The 17437-nt window shown below is 38.9% G+C and overlaps 1 protein-coding gene across 6 annotated transcripts in view; it reads right to left on the reverse strand.

The window, feature by feature from the left end:
• raskol (Ras GTPase-activating protein raskol) overlaps positions 1 to 17437 on the reverse strand; it is a 97768-nt gene that overhangs the window by 50983 nt on the left and 29348 nt on the right. For 5 of the 6 annotated variants that reach the window (XM_065490141.1, XM_065490143.1, XM_065490142.1 and 2 more), the window contains exon 1: positions 13020 to 13584. The exons of the other annotated variant lie outside the window; for it this stretch is intronic. In XM_065490141.1, coding sequence (XP_065346213.1) covers positions 13020 to 13557 — 538 coding nt within the window. In that variant the 5' untranslated portion in view covers positions 13558 to 13584. Of the gene's footprint in view, positions 1 to 13019; positions 13585 to 17437 lie in introns of those variants that run through there. 6 annotated transcript variants of the gene reach the window in all.

The following is a 17437-nucleotide window of genomic DNA, read 5'->3' on the forward strand; positions in this document are numbered from 1 at the left end:
TCCGACACGCTAATAAATTACACTACACAAATATGAATGACAAATTACGTTGGTAAAAAATTCAGCGCAAATAGCATATTATAGTATGAAAGAAAATTAATTATTTTACGACCTATATAGAAGAAAATTTCCAGTAGGGAGTATTTACCACATTTTTATCACAACACAAGATGAGGTTAACGGTAAACGGTTCACAGAAAAATCACGATGTTTAATACTGCAATTCATTAGCATCTGACCTAACAATTCGTGTTTCAAAACACAATCGATAATGATGGTAAAAGAGAACACTCGTGCCTAAGAACTGTATGGATTTACATTTTTTCAGCACACGAAACGCTGATTTGCATTGCTAAATTTTTCGGGCGAGTGCACATTTTCTTCTCCTCTCTGAAACACTTTCGTCCAAATTTATTCTTCACGAAATGTGTGAAACGTAACATCGTGTCAACTGAAAATCAGGCCAAATTCTGAAGCAACCAAAAAGAAATCCATAAATTTTGTCCTCCAGCTCGCGAAGTGGCATACTTGAAAGTCGAGACTGTGTTAGTCAACAGAATTCGTGCCTCACAAAATGAGTGATGGCGATTTTGCATAATTTCTTCCGAATGTAACACAGTCTAAAAAAAAGAACGGCTTAATTTGATCTGATTTGTATGCGGCCTAGAGTGTGTGACATAATATCCCAGCCACTTTAAATCGACTATTACTATTCTAGGTGTGTTTTCGACCGGCCTGGTGCAGCCTTAGAAAAGGAGAACTCATTATAGCGTGTATTTGCCTTTTGGCAAATCTCATAAGAGAAAAAAACTTGTTTATGCTTTGTAGAATTACTTCTTCCTCTTACAGGATTCAAACTGCCCGAAAATGGCAAATTTTACAAGCTACATCAATTAAATTAATTTTTATGGGCTTTGTTAGCATACTTTCATTAGTATAGGTGGATTGTAAAAAAATTCCCCTGACTTAAAACCTACATATTAAGTTCCTAGAAAAGCAAAATTCACAAAATAGCTTGAGCATTTAAATATTTCTTGTTGAGGCATTATAAGACATTTTTTAGTCGAGTCTTATAAGATATATATCTTATATGTGACACATTTGAAACTTTTGGGCAGCAGTAGTTGTTTCTTTTGCCTGAATGAGAAGAAAAGGCAACCTATATATATACTTCCTTTTAGACACCTACAGAATTGGACGAGTCTCTTTCTTTATTCTGATTAAAATCAATGTGTTCCACATCATACAGTCGTATCTTTACTGTACCGAGAGAGGCTTTAAAAAAGAAAACGGAAATAAAAACATCAAATAAAAGCACAAACACAAAACCAAAGTAAGTCACTCTGGCATCAGCAGCAGGCGAAACGCCCCTTGGAGCAACAAATGAATGAGTGTGCTCGGACTCGATTTTCCATTATGCCGCTTCTTTAATGGTGCTTGCAGCTTGGTGAGTTGTGCCCAAAGACAGAAATAACGGGAGAAGCGGCGAGAAACCTAAGGCGAGAGATGAGAGCGCAGGCAGCATCACAGCGGTGGCGTCTCATAATGATGCTCCCTGCTCACATGAAATGGGAAAGGAGCCTCGTGTACCTACATAAGTATTAAGTGTACACTTATTGTAGTGTATGTATGTATGTATTGGCTTCTCTATTTGCGTGCTTTGTGAAAACCCGGTCACCGTGCGAGACGCGGGGACGGAGAGCAATAGGCTGCTCCTTCATCGCATCAGTCTGACCCACTCATCACGTTTATGGTAAATCAATGGATGCTGCGAGGTCTGATTTTCTCAGACCGTTGTATAACATTGACTGATGCGTGCCGTTCGTGTTTAATTAAATGGAAACATATATAGTGGTTACGCCGACGGAAATCTGCATAATTATTTGACGCACTGAAGGATTTTTGTTGCCTATCTTTCTTTCTGTCTTTTTTAATTTTCATATGGTCTCCCCAACATTTACCACGGGTTAAATAATATTTTAGGTCTGGATTTTGGAGAGAGGTTTATATTTTAAATCGCAATTTATCGTATAAAATGAGCGGACAAAAAATATTTATTGATCGAAGCTCTAAATTGAAGTGCCATTATTTGATGAATGAAATTAAGCGGCAACCAACCTGGACACTTTATCCTTTCACTTAAATATTAATTAATATTCTGTCAATTTAATTTTGAGTGGTTTCATTCAATTGTTTTATATAAGGAACTCAAGAATTATGGCAATTTTATGTGTCATATTGTGTAGTATCGTTTAGAAAATTAGAGATCCGATATTAAAATAAAGGGAATAAGTCTATTTGATATTTCAATATACGTGCAAATTTGTTTTATGTTAATAGAAAAGACCCAAGATTTCTTCTCCTTTCATATAGGTCGGCTCTTTTACCACAATATAATTTGCAATAAATGATTTTTCTAAAGTAGGCCATTAATCTGCCGTGGGGAGAAGAAAACGTAAAATAAAATACCAAAAATATGCGGTTTAAGGAAGATAAGAGGAACAATTGATGCTGCACCATAAATTTGGTGCCCCCGCCGCGGTTAACATAGATGGAAAGCACAAGGAAATAATTTAAGCTGATGTTTATTGAATAATAAAATTATAACTTTTGGCACATGGCTTGGCAAATTCTGCAGAATCGAAAGGCGTGCTCATTCAGCACAGCGCTCTTTTAAGTCTGTGCTTACGCGGATTATACAATTTAATAATAACGCCACTCTCACTCGCGGCCGTTGCACGCAGAAAAGGCGCAGCGAGTGTGTAATTTTTCTCCATAGTAAAAGACACACACTTCTTACGGGCAAAACAAGTCGAGCAGAGCGCCTCGCACGCAATGTTTCTCTATTTTGCCGCTCACGATGAGAAAGAAAGTGCAAGTGCGTTAATCCCTCTGTTATTTTGGCACGAGTGGGATTCAAATGGTTTCTAATTGTAAGTGAATTGAAGGCAATTAACCTTCGTCTCAGCGCGTGCACTCTGGTGCGTGATCAATTAGTAGCTTCGCCCGCAAAACTTGTATTCTCTTGAAAGCAGTCTCCAAAAAACTAGATAGTTTAAATAAATCTTAGGACGAAAGTTCATTGCATAATTTATAACGGCCACTTATTTAGGCCTCCTACTTGTTGGGTCAAGAACCTAAGTCACTTAAATGGACGACTCTATCTCTCGTGCTTGATCTTAAAAGCCGGAGCCGAATTCGCGAACGGCAGAATGTCGCTTTTCAGGTTTTTATGAAAAACAAATAGGAAATGGAAAGCTAGATTATATAACTGTAGTGTGATAATTTGAGTGCGCCGCTTGGCTGGAGCCGAAATCATAAACGTATCATCTAACAGAAGACGATCGCCGCGGACGGCGAACGTTGTGTTTTGGCAATTAAAATGCCATCAAGTGCCGAATTTACGGGCAGCCACCTTTCCAACTTACTACCGACATAATAAATACGGTTTCTGAGCTGATTAATTTAATTTTGGGCCTGCAAGAGTGAAGCGAATTCGGAGAAGAAGGAACAAGAGTGTTTCCAATTCATTTTCCAGCATCCACAGATGGGTTTCTTTCACGCATCGTCTTTTCGTGCGCTAATCATCAGCTGCACTCACGATTTTGACCTTCGCGCGGGGGCACCCAGTCCAATTTGGTCGTCTTTTCATACAAGGGCCTGACCACTTGGCAAATTGTGTTTGCTCAAAAGACGTTACACCTATAATCAGCTCTTTATCAGATAGGCGTTAAATTCGCTCGCACAAAGAAATGGTTTACAGTTAACAACGACCATTGGTATTAGTGCACTTCAAACTTTCAACTTGAGCATTCTGAAAACAGTCGAGATGGGCGTCGACGACTCTCGCGCATTGATTGATTCTACAAGATAATTTGCCCTAATTCGGAGATTAAACAAGACTTTTAAACGAGTCACTCCATGCCATACTCTCCTCTTCAAGGATAGACAATGCACTTTAGGTTGCAACACATCTATTAAAATGAGACAAGAACACCATCACCTTTGTTTGAGCAATGTCAATCCGCAGAGCAAGTTTATGAAAACTCCATTGTTCAGTCACATTCCCTCTACTTTGCTTTTATCGGGCGCGAGACTAACTTTTGGTGCCTTACTTTCCTTTAATTCGTTTCCTTTCAATCGAGAAACCAGAGGAAAATCGACAAGGCATTTGTATGGGTTTTTAATTAAGAGAATAAAGAGTAGGCATCAGCGAGTGCAAACTGATTAACTGCCGAATCGAGAGGCCGTTTATTTGAGCAGTCTGGCGATCGCTATTCAGCTTCCTCAGACGCTCCAATAAATTACAACAATAATCCTCTTGAGAGCCAGTCAAGAGTGGAAGAATCGTATAGAGCGACTTCGAAATCAAACACCGAAAATCTATACAAACTTTCGATTTTAATTAGTTAATCCAAATAATTTGCATATTATATTAGGTATTCTCTGTCCGCTTCTTTTCGTCTGCGTCTTTTCATAATTTTGTCGCAAAAAACAAGGAAGCTACTAAGAAGCAGTTTCAATCTGTGGATTTGAATATCATTAGCATTCTTTGAGTGGAGTTTTTTCTGGCGAGTGCGTTTTGCCAATTCTCACGCTGCGTGAGGTGAGACCTTGGTAGCAAAATTTATGTTTTCTCACAAGACAAGATTGGTGTATATATAATTTTACATTTTCCTCTAATGTCCGAAAGTATGCCAACCTTCAAGAGAGGCAAGAAAATGTTTCACAATAATAAAACGGAATAATCAAAGCAGAATTCATTAGTTCGCACTCTTATTTTTACGAGGTGCCGGCCGGCAAGGAAAATAAAACTCGGGCATCCGCACTGTGTGGTCGTGCCCAAGAAATCCTAAGCTCTTTTACTTTTAGGCCATAAATAATTCAAAAACCGAAACAATAAAACGACTCATTCAAAATTTATCTCTTAAAAGGAGCAATAAAAGGAACACGCCGCAAATATCGAGAGTGCCGAGCGCATTGAGTAAAACGTTCATACGCACGTCAGCCATATGATTTAGGTGCCCATTTGGGTGTTCCACCTTTATGCTGATTATTTCTCTCCTGCATGCTCGACTATATGGGCGTCAGTTCTTTTGATAAATAGGATGATCGGGACGGAACTCGTCGGATTAGAGTCGAAAGTAGCAGCTTTTTCTGTGTTTGGTGTCTCAAACACAGAAATTTTGGGTAAGGCGATCGTCTATAATATTCATGACGGACACTTATCGCAGGCGGCTTAATGTGATTAATGTGGGATTTTTTTATCTCGATATTGCACTATTTTAGCTCTCCCAAAAGGTTAAACCACAATTTTAAGAAAAACACGACAAATAATTCGAAGAAAACTATCATTCCATGAAAAGAGTACTTTATCATTATGATTTTACGAGATTAAAATAGCTTGAACCAAATTTTTAGATGAATCTAGCTTATATTTATCTTTATCGTGCTATTTACTGATAATTCAGTTAAGCCGCATACGCTTTATTAAGAGCATCATGTTGTTGGACATACCAAGATATAAAAATATTTGTGTCAAATTTCGCATTCCAAAAATGGTATACATAACTCTCTCATATTTTTTTTTGCTCTTTTTATCCTTGTCCGTCCGAGGACCGGGAAGGGCGCGCACTGCACTAGCACGAATGCCAGTGGCAGAGCTCTTAAAATACAACAAAGACAAAAAAGAAAGTTTCACTGTCTCAAAACAAAAATGGTTAAACAGTCTATTAAACTTTGCTCTGAACGGCAGTAAACTTAACAGGAGAAATGTTGTTGGCAAAATCCTTTTTTATGTTAACAACCGTGACATTTAGTGTGTCAAGCTAACATCTGTTGAAGGTGTTGGTATTTACGGCTCACATTTTCAACACAAAGGGCCCTTTTCTGTCACGTCCGCCGGCACACCGTCATGTCTCACCTGCGTATATTTGGCTAATTCTCGACCCACACTCATGATAATATATATGCCATATTCACGGGAGGCTAATGCACAATAAATTTACGTGCGCAGCTCTAACGCTTTGTGGAAACGAGCTGAATTCATCTTCGCCGTCCCAAATGTCACGCCGCGGCAGCTCCCACTCTCCTTCCGTGGCGGCGACTCGACGGGAAACTGGTCGCACTGTGCACGATATTCAAATTATATTATCACCCGCGGCTCTTTTGAGGAAGCGAGCGGTGCATGTTCTCTCTGATTAAGAGAGTTTACGTCCCTGCTATTCTGCTGCAACGTCTCTGACAGCAGAAAAACTCTAGTTTTGAGAGAAATAGAATAGTTACAAATTCTAAATGCATTGGATATAACAAAAAGTACAAATTAATGCTTCAGTTATATCCAAATACAAATCACTCTGTTTATTCGAAGAGGCAAACTGATATAAATCAAATAGAAAAATTAGATTTATATTTTCATATGCATCTAAACATTTAATTTATATTTTTATGCCAAAATACACTTACAATTTGTAACAGATAGACGTGGAAATTATAACTTAAAAATCTATTTTAATAATGACAAGTTATCGTTGAAAATATTAGCTTTTAAAAATTTGTATTTCATTCAATATATTATGTTTATAGTATTTTAAATTATTTTTAATGTACACTAAACTTTTCTCCAATGTATTTTTTTTAATAAAGCGAATTAATTCGTTATAATTTGAAGAATTGTTTACCTATGTATTATGTGAAAAGACATATGTTTAGAGGTGTAATTTAAAACATTCTAAAATTTAAAATACATGCTTCCAGATTTTTTTAACTAAAATATAAATAATTTATTTTATATGGCTCCAAATAAATCCTACCAGAGCCTTGCATCACAACTCAAAACGGTTCCAATCGCTGTCGGAGACGCCAAATAGGGAGATTGAAAGTCCATGAGCACCAGAGGAATCAATCTCTCTATAGAGAGAGACTCGCTCGCTCGACGGAGCGAAAGCGCAGAGAGATAACAATTGCTCCAAACGACTCACAGGGAAGCAGGAATGCGAGTGCAGATCATGTGTGAGCTGTTGGTTTTGAGCCGAACAAAGGCAGATTAAGAAATCGTTGAACCTGGCGACCGTGTGCGTAATAATTCATCTAGGCATCGGCGCCCCGCCTTGCTAAAATCGGTTTGCCGCTCATGCCAGGCCAATTTGGAGTTGTTGCACAAGCACCTTCTCCGCAAATTGAATGCAAAACGAGCTGTTTTATTATTTCAGTGGAGCTGAGCCAAAAAGCCGAGCCATGAGAAAGTTAGGATCGATCTGCGCCGGTTCATTTTATGTCTCAAGTTGTAAATTCTCCATCGTTATTTGCTCGTTACATAAGTTGAGAGGAGGAGACTTCCATTTTTGACATGATGCCATTTCAGGCAATTTGAACACAGTTCCGACTCGGATTTAAGTATTTAAACAAAGGCTAGTCCAAGCACCTCTCTCTCTCTCTCTCTCTACACTTTTTAAGTGTCAGCTGGTTCCAGCATCTCCTTGGCCGCTAATTAAAGCCAAGCGCAAGAGGAGGACGACAGGTACTCTCTCGGGTAATAACCCGACCCTGCGCTGGCAGCTTTCTAAAATAACAACAAAAAGGAGCAGTGGCTGAGATTAATATGCAAAACAATGCCGGCCGGCGATAATGTACCAGAGCGGCCGACGCCTGCGCTGAAGTGAAATCGCAATTTTTTTAATTCGCGAATGACTTGGAAGTTGATTGATACGCATCGATTAGAAATTGTTGTTAATTCAGCAAACTGGTCTATGATGTCATTTTCTCCAGCCAACGTGTTGCCTGAGACCGAGGGAATGGCGAAATTAGTTTTGCATGAACGGATCGAGCAAGCTTTACAAATTAATCGCATTGTGGATAAAAAAAATTGGGGCATCAAAAAAGGTCTGCCTCCTGCACAATTAATATCGGTAACTCACGCAAAAACCACCATGACATTGTGTGCGCAGGCAGCATGCAATTATTAGCCAATTAAATTTGACGCAATTGAGCATCCTTTAGATTAACGTGACATTGTTGGCAAACTGATTAATCGATTTGAACGGCCTAATTTAGAGCGAACCATAATTATTTGTAGACACGGTTTTTGATGAGTAATTACAGTTTGATTGGAAGATGGTGTACAGGGATTTACAGTACAAACTCCATGTTCTAATTTCGACATACCTTCCGAATTCGCAAAGTCAAATATCTAAAAATACGATCCTTGCATAATAACGGTATATAGCATGTACAATTCTTGCCATCAAATATGAAATCTCTGCTTCAAAGATATTGCTGCTACAAGAAAGTACAGTCACTTCTAGAAACACATCATTAAATAAAAATAATTAAACCATCATAAATTGTGAAAAAGACAATTAAAATATTAGAAATAAGCTCTTTTGTGCCAATGTGATTTATGATTGATAAATTTTTATTTTTATTTTAATTTCAGAATTTCTTAACTTTCTGCATATAATAAATTGACTCGCTACGGCATTACTGTTGCTGTGAATGCTAAAAGGGCTTCATGGCTGATAAAGCATCCAAATTAACTTTAACATAAACAAAAGAGACCGTCGTAATGAGTTCTATTCAAATCACGGGTATCTGCAGTTTTTCTCTAATCAATATCTTTCATGTTCTCCGCAACACGTTTTCTTAGCCCTGGTGTTTGCTTGCAAAAAGGCGAGTTGGTGCCAGAGAGCGATCTCGCAGTGGTCAGCCACCCGGCCACTAACCGGGCCTGGAATCAAAACGCTGGAAAAAAGCCACGTGTTTTGTGTGCACGGCGCGCAGAACCGTTGCCCAGCGATGATTTGCATGAAATCGTCTATTGACTATTGATGGTTATTGAAACGCGGTTCGTCTCATTAAATAGTGAACTTTTCAAATTCGCTTTCCGAGATATCAAACCGCTCGATCTGGATCTAGAGTATCTCGTTCTGCAATCTGCGCGTGATTAATAAACTTGTTATCGGCTCCTTTTGTTGATCTCCGTTGCTGTCGGGATGGATTTTAATTAAACTAATTAAAGGTTCGTGTGTTGCGATTAATAAATTGGTTTATTAGGGCCGAACATAAATTCTGGCAAACTGTCGTGTTTCTTGGTAAGGCCTTTTCTGAGTTTTTTATGGACCGTGAACGACCGCCTGTCCTTTCACAATGTTTTCAATGAAATGGGAGTTGCGGAATTTATTAATTGTTGTCTCAATCTGAGCAGTCTAATTTCGGCTCTTGATTATGCTCAAGGAAAGCGGTCGGTGTTGGCGAAGCAAACAAATTCTTTCTTCTAACATAAAAATTTGTATTTGATCGTGTTTTAATGACTATTTTTCGTAAAATTTGCAACACTAATAGCTGCTCGGGTAAATTTAACGACTTCGAAATTATGAGCTCTCGTGTTGAAACTGAACGAAACCAGTTGAACGACGCTTTGCTATAATGTGCGCCGGGACATGTTATGAAAATATTGAATTATCGAAATCCGATCACGCAAGCCGATATCCGAGTTTCTCATCTGAGACTCGTGGAAAGCAGGCTCTCTTTCTTGCTGCACAATTGCATGAAATTTCCACTCTGCATTAATTCCAACAGAGGCATTGCTCGCTCAGATTTATGGCGTAAGTGGTCTCCGCGGCGCACAGTGTGTGTTGCTGCATCTGAATAATTCGCCAGCGTGCACAAAGGGCTCAATTGTAAAATTTATTGCCTCATTACGGCCGGGAACGGTGATTTATCGAATTTCGCGTCTCAGAAGCGCCCCGTCGTGCGTGTGCATTCGGATGAACGTTATTCAAATGAGCCCCTGATAAATCATTTAAACATCATAATCCATACAGTGCACCGGCCGTGTAATTAACTAAAAGTAAACAATGCGCGCGTTTATTTGTTTTGGGCCGTGACGGAGGAAAAATCGAGCAGTCTACCTCCTGAGAGCCACAATGAATCACTTTGAAACGAGAGAGTGCGCCTGCTGGTGCACTCATCCGGTCATTTTTTAGACAGTATAGATATAAATCAGGACTAAAAATTGGCCTCTGAGCTTGAACTAATGGTGTCTGACAACAAAGGAGCTCTTATATTGTAATTAATTTTGTGTCACCATTTTCTTTTGATGCCATAAAAGTTAGAGAGCGACCTATTATGCAAAATTCATCTGTCTTGCGATGGATGCAATAGGCACGTTGACTGTTGTTTCAGATGTAAGTTAGAATTCGCTACCATGATTTGTAATTTAACCAATATTTTCGAGCATGACTGCAATGTTGGGTTATGAATTCAATGGAGCTCATGTATCCAACAAATTTAACTCTGATTGCTATAAATGAAATTGCAAAACCATTTTTATATTATCAAAATATCAACGTTTTGCTTAAAATAACGAGAAGAGCATCGTTTATTTCGTCACATTTTTTTTCTCTTTTTATCCCTGTCCGAGGACCGGGAATTTTAGAATTATTTGCTTATAATTTTTATCATTATAGTTTTTGGCTTCGGCAGCAAGCATACGCGTCAGAGAGATTTTTATTGCAACTGACTGAAATAGTATATACCTGGATACACAGCATTTATGTCGTTGTTCAACAGCCGAGCTTGGATAATCATTTCAATCTGATTAATTGTATAGTGATACCTTAATTAATTTAGAACGTTTTTCATTCTTTAAAATTAAGTAAAAAAATTGAGTCCGCGTATTTCGCGTGCTTTTTGCTTGCAGTTTTATTTAGTCTTTGCGGAGCCGAAAATAATAAAAATGTAATAGTCCTGTCTGCTTTTATCTCAGTTTGCTGACTCCAATCTAATGGTCATCCGCTAGCCAGCCATCTCGGCGAACGTGCAGCAATTTGGTTCGAGATCATGCTCAGCTCCGGATCATTATTTATTACGCGCCGCGTGCGAAATGGCAAAAATCATTATCGCGGATTGTATCAAGCGGTAAAATTGGCAACCGTGAGAAAATGGTGCCAATTAAGCGGCGTGATTTGATACATCTGTCGGCCATGTAATGAGAAATTTCTTCTAATTGAGACAAAACTTTCGGTGCATCCGTGTGTCCTTTATTTCTTTTCTCTAATTTCCTTCGACTCTGAATTCAAAAAACCGCGAGAGGACAGTTATTGCGGTCAGTGTAATGACCTGTACAAGCTGGTCGTTTTTATCGGACAAAAAGCAGCAGACAGCCCTTTTTGCTTTTACGCTCGCACGACGGCGAGGGGAGATATGGAATGTTGGAAGTCATTATAATGCACGCAGAAGGTTCAAAACACTCACCAGGTCGCCTACTTTCTGCGGTCGGCCAAAATTATGAACATTCACGCCTGTTGAATATTTAGAGTGCCGTTGTTTTAAATGTATATTATGCTAACTCTCTTTTATTGAAAACGATCTGTTTTTATTTTAATTTAAGATATTTGCGCTCTACACTGAAAACTTTAACGTGATTAATAACAGCGAATTATGTCTAACTGAATGACTGTTACCAACCATTGTTATCTCAAAATTCAGAGTAATACAATTTTCAAATAAAAATATAGATAATATCAGATTTACGATAGCATTGCTGCCCTCTCTCGACTGTTTCATTGTAATATTGGAATTAGTAATTAATTAACGGCAAAAATTTGGAAAAAAACATCTAAAATTTACTCCTTATACAGTTCAATTATTACATTAAATAACAAACACGGAGCCAAAATTTCTAATATATGATTTAGTTAACTAAGCAAGTAAAAAATGATAGTTCATATCTTAGAAGAGTATATTGTGACAGTCATTAAAGACTGTTTGTTCTCCCCTAAAAGATGCATCTAAAGTGCAATTCATTGGACGTCTTCTTTGAAAGTAAAGAACTTGCATGTGCTAATTTGTGAAAAAGCAGAAGTCATTTCCGCAATTAATTTGTACATTAACCCTATTTTTCTCGAGCAAAAAGATAATTCAAATATATTCAGCTCGTAATCATAAACTGTATATGACCGGAAATACGACGGATTGCTCTCTAGCCCAGGGGCAAGAGCGAAAATGTCTCCTGTATACTTATATATAAACACCACAGAATTTTTACGCGTGGCTTTTGGCCCACAAAATTTCACATGTGTACACACCTTTCTGGATGTCGGGCTGCTGCGCGCGAGAAAAAGTTGTCCGGTTCCATTCACCGTTAACTTGGTGTGCATCGCTTATTACTAATCGAGTCGATGAAGAGACGAAAAGACGCGACTGCTTCTGGCCTTAACGTAGTTTTTGCAGCAAATTCGAGGTAAGCTTGATGCGGTTGGTCTCGTTCATTTCATCTCCTACGCGTTCATTAATGGATTCCAACGAGAGTAATTACGGTCTCGGTAATGATCGGCATGAAATGCAGTTCCATTTGCAGGACGTCTATTCAGGCAGGCTGCACATTTTTTGCTTCAGCGCGAGGATAGCGAATACTGTTATTTCATAATGTTGAATAGTTGGATTAATTTTTTTTTTCTTTTTCTTACGTGGCCAATGCATTCAAACGTAAACGTGGTATATTATGCATGCGTTTGCGGTTGGAAACTGTGCGAACACGGCTGGACGCCGGCCAACGATTGTGACCGGTCTGGGAAACTGAACGAATGGGCTAGTCAAACATTTTCTCCTCGGGCCGCTAATCCTCGCTTGCCATTTGCATGTGTAATAATATCAACACATTTTTTATTGCCACGTCATTGGGCACTGTTTTTCTAATTTCTTACGTTCAAACTGTCTGCATACATCCGCGATGTGCCACCCACAGCTTTGCAAAGATAGCATCAAAAGATATATTTCTGCCAGCATGCTACCTTCATACCGCCCTTCTTCTGTTTCCAGAAATGAGAATAAATAAATATGTGGTGCTTCATATCTTACGTCCTATTCAATTTCTCTGTATCTTATAGTGTAATTGCGTAGTTAAATGTTAAATTTCATTCTATTCAAATTTCGCTCAGAACGTCAATAATATGTAAAATTTAAGGGCCACATCTTGCAGCCACGCATAGGAAATAAAATAATAAACGACTGAAGCAGACCTGAGGCGGAGGATAGCTTTCTCGCGACACTGGTAATGAACTGGTAGGTCCTGGATCCGGCGGACAGCAGGCTGGAAGCGTCGACCTCGTCGTCCTTCTCATCCAGCGACTCCTCGTCGTGCAGCTGGTCTTGCAGGGGCGGCGGATTGCAGCAGAAGCACCTTTCGTCGTTGAGGGCCGGCTCGAACAGCCTCAGGTCGATCTGTCCCAACTGGTCGGCCTCGTTCATCGACTCGGACTCTGCGCAGCTGTCCGAGAAGGGCTCAAAGTCCTCTGGCTCGCACTCGTCAGGGCAGTGTCGCCAGGTGGAGGCCGGCGGTGACCTGGCAGGGTAGATCTGCCTAAAGACGGCCTCCTTGCGCTGCAGCGCCTCGTCGCGGCGCCAACAATCGCACTCGTCGGGCGCCAATAATGCCCGCTGGAAGCTGACCGCTGAGGGTGCACGGTACACGTTGCTGCGGCGCGTCCGACGCACCATCTCGGCCTGGGCGTGCGCCTGCGTCACGCACTCGACGCACACGGCGCAACGCTCGTCCATGGCATGCGAGCGCGACTCCCGTCTGCCCAAGACTGACTGGCGCGCTCTTCGCTCTGCCGCCGCAGCCGCTGCCCTACCACTCGCGCGTGTTGCTCGCTCTCGGATTACCTTAAGCCCGCCTGCCTGCTGCTGGCCCTCTTCGGCCACCGCTTCTTGTTGTTTTTTCGCATTGTTTTGGTCAAATGCAACCTGCTCGGGGTTTGCTGTGGAGAAAGCCGCCTTCGGCTAATCTGCGGCGTCGGTGTGTGCAAGTCCGTGAAAGAGGACTTTTAAATTGCTTTATCTGCAAAACTTAAACGAAGCACAATCGACCTATGTTCTTTCGAGCAGTGCTAACTGGTTTCGTTTGTATAGTTCTTTAAATTAAAAAGGATCTTTAGATCTAGTTTGTGGAATTTAAAGCGCCGTTTCTCCATTCAAAGTAATTAAAGTAGTGGAATATTTAAATGATGAATAAAACTGAGATCAATCATGAAGAGAGCTTTGAATGTATTTCTTGGCCTCTTAAAAATTAAAATGGAACGAGCTCAAACTTAAAATTGTATACAAGCAATTTTTAATTAAAAAAGTTGTTTGTAATTGATTCTTTTATTGGAAGTGAGAGCAATAGATGTTTGATAAATATTGCTAGCATATTTATCTCTCCTGCATTTGAATGGATTGGTATTCTTAATATTCCTTGTAATAATCAAGAGAGGACCGAACTAGAGTGAAAATTAAATGGAATATGAATTTAGCCGGCTTTATATAAATGTTTCAGAGCTTTGCCCATTTATATTATACTCGTTTATTTTCATCTAAGTCAAAAATGCATATATAATGTACAGGTCAGGTATTTTTACAGATGAAACAATGCTACAAAGCTAGCGGAAAACCGATAAAACAGACCGTAGTCATCGCGAGGCACCGGTTCGAATTAACTATACACTTTTCTTAAGGCAACTTTTGATTCATTTAACTGATAGTGGTATATTTAATATGCATAATACGACGGGAAATTTCTCCGTAACATATGAAATTAAGATCCAGTAGGGAGTCAGTGCTCCCTTTTTAAAAGGATGTTTAATTTGCAGAAATTGTCCTTAACAATTTTAGTGCTAAATAGGAAATATTTTAGCCTCAACCCAACCTTCATAAACTTTTTAAATAGAAATCGCATGATTTTTCCGAATAAAGTATAAGTTAATAATTGGTTTTTAAATATAAAATATAGTTATTTTTTAAATTTTGCATAAGGTTTGTACAATTTTTATGGATTTGGTTTTTTACAAGAAGACCAAAAAAAAATTATTGGCGTTTGTCAAAATTAGATTTGGTCATTTAAAAAAAGTATTTTTATAAATATGAAATTGATGTTTTTAAGTTGACACGTTTTCAATCAACCCAAATTATACTGAACTAGAACAAATAATATTTTATTGCTACTGAAACCGGATAGTAATAATTACTTTTAATGATGAATGATGTGGCAATGCTGATAAGTTAAACCAGCAAGCATAAAAGTGTTATAGTCCTTATGGAAGTGAATCAAACCATTGCTGATGATTGAAAGAGCTAAAATTTTCATGAATGAAGATAATGTTATGTGGTTACTTCCTACTTATTATAATGAAGTAACAAAACTGTTTAATAATCCGCTTTTTAAAATGCGTTGCTTCTAATTGAGGCATAAACCTGATGAAGTAATTAACTTGTTCAATCAGCGACTCTTTTTAATACAGGTAATAAAATTATTGAAATTAAATCTAACGACTTAGAACAAAATGCCAAAAGTGCGTGCACGTGTGTATCGCGCAACAATTACGATTACAGACGCCGAGAGTTATTCGCGGCGTAATGAGAGAAAATTCACGCGGTTTTAATTTCACTTTTGATAAGCACTCAGCTCAACACGCGTTCCAATAAATAGCGACTCTGAAAGTGAAACCCCGTGAGAGAGATGCTGTCAAGTGACTCTTATTGAACGTCTTGGCAGAGCAATAACTCAAAACAACACATACATGAGATCCAGCAGCCGACGACTACGAGAATGCTTTCGATCTCGTCTATATGTCGGAGCTGCACTGCATTCGGCGGCCAACAAACTCTAGCCACCGCTTCATTTATACACGCAGCGTTATTATTCGAGTGCCGAGAAATGTGGTTTGGCTTAATAAAATTTTCCACGGAGATGAGTTGGCACTAAACCTAATGTGTCTCGTGTTTGTGTATGTTTTGCTGAGCAGCGGCATGAGCAACTCTTGCCACTTCCGCGTCCAAATGAATAGAGAGACTGATGACGGCGAATTGCTATATAAGTGCGGGAACATAAATTTCGTTTTCCATTTCGCTCGCATGGACGAGCAGTCAAGGCACTCAAAATTATCCCAGGAACACTCGTCTCGATCTACTCGACTAGTTGCATTCCGCAGAAATATTTCACTTCACCGAATTTAATTTTTGATAAAAACTCGGAAATGGCTGCACATGAACTGTTAAAAATATAACGATATTTTTGCAGGTTTTGCGTTAGAAGTAATTTTTGAAAACCGATCTGCTAATCACGAAATAAATTATAAATAGTCTTGAATTAAAATTGCAAATATTTTGAAATAAGTGCGTGTTCATTTTTTTATATTTGTTTTAAACTCCAGTTTGTTTCGCAAGCACTCATATTTATAACAGTACATTTATTTCTGTTTGAAATATATGTCCATTAATAGTGGTGGCAAATCAGGCTATTTGAATTTGCTGTTTATTCCGAACTTTAAATTTACACGCTTTGTACTTAAACAACAAACGTGTATGAAAATCTCCTAGTTCATATTTATATATATTATATAGTCTCTTGCATTTCAAAAATAGTGCGACCTCTGCCGGTGCTCGCCTTGAATAGGGTTTCCAGTAAAAACTGCTCGCGTTCTCCGTCGCAGCCGTGGCGTCAGCACCTCCGAAGCGAGCACCGGTCTTTTCGTTCTCCGCCACGAGATGCCTCGCTCTCTCCGTCTTTGTGTACCAGTCTCCTCAGGAAAATGCAATAAGCCGAAACGGCGCCTAAACAAAAAGGCAGGGGCGGACGGAAGGTTATTTTCAACACCAGTCAGTTAGGCGGCGCCCTTTTGGCACCATTGTGTTTGCTGGGCTCCGCCTGTCTCTTGTTCCGGGGTCACCGTGACCCCAGGGCCACTTCCTTAGTACTTTCCGAGCAGACAGCTCTTTTGTTCATAACAGAGGAAAATTATTCCAATGTTTTTTATTTTTTACTGCACAGAAAAGGAGAATGATAAATTACGACAACGCGCGAGCTGGAGACAAAGGATATTAAATAAAAGTGAATTATGGGTTGTTTTATGGTGTCTATTTCTCGCGTGCAACCAGATACAGCATTTTTTCCTTTGTGATTATTATTCAAATTTTTCATTTTTTTTTAAATTTATTGTGTCATACTTTTCACTGGAAAGCAAAACAGGAAAAATATTAAAACGTTTCTCCTGTTTGTCGGACCACCAATTTTGTGATTAAAATTATAATAAAAATCAATTGATGATGAGACTATAAGATTAACTTTGATTTATCGATCGAAATTGTTTCTCTACATCAAAATGATATTATTATTATTATTTATTATATTAGACACCAACGGTGTACAACACAGAGTACATTATATAACGATATTATTTAACTGCAATTTCTTATATTTAGCAGCTTGAAATAAGGTAGTTGTATTATTTTTACAATTGAGGAAATGATACATGTCTATACCGCTTTCATCGCAGAATTGGCAAACACAATTAGCAGAAACATCAAGATGGAAACGTTTGTCTTTACATAACAGAAAATGATAACCATGGAAAGAGTATCTCGTAAAAACACTTCGATCTTTACAATAGGGTAGCCACCA

This window comes from Cloeon dipterum, chromosome 4 (genome assembly GCF_949628265.1).
Source record: "Cloeon dipterum chromosome 4, ieCloDipt1.1, whole genome shotgun sequence".
Taxonomy (NCBI): Eukaryota; Metazoa; Arthropoda; class Insecta; order Ephemeroptera; family Baetidae; genus Cloeon; species Cloeon dipterum.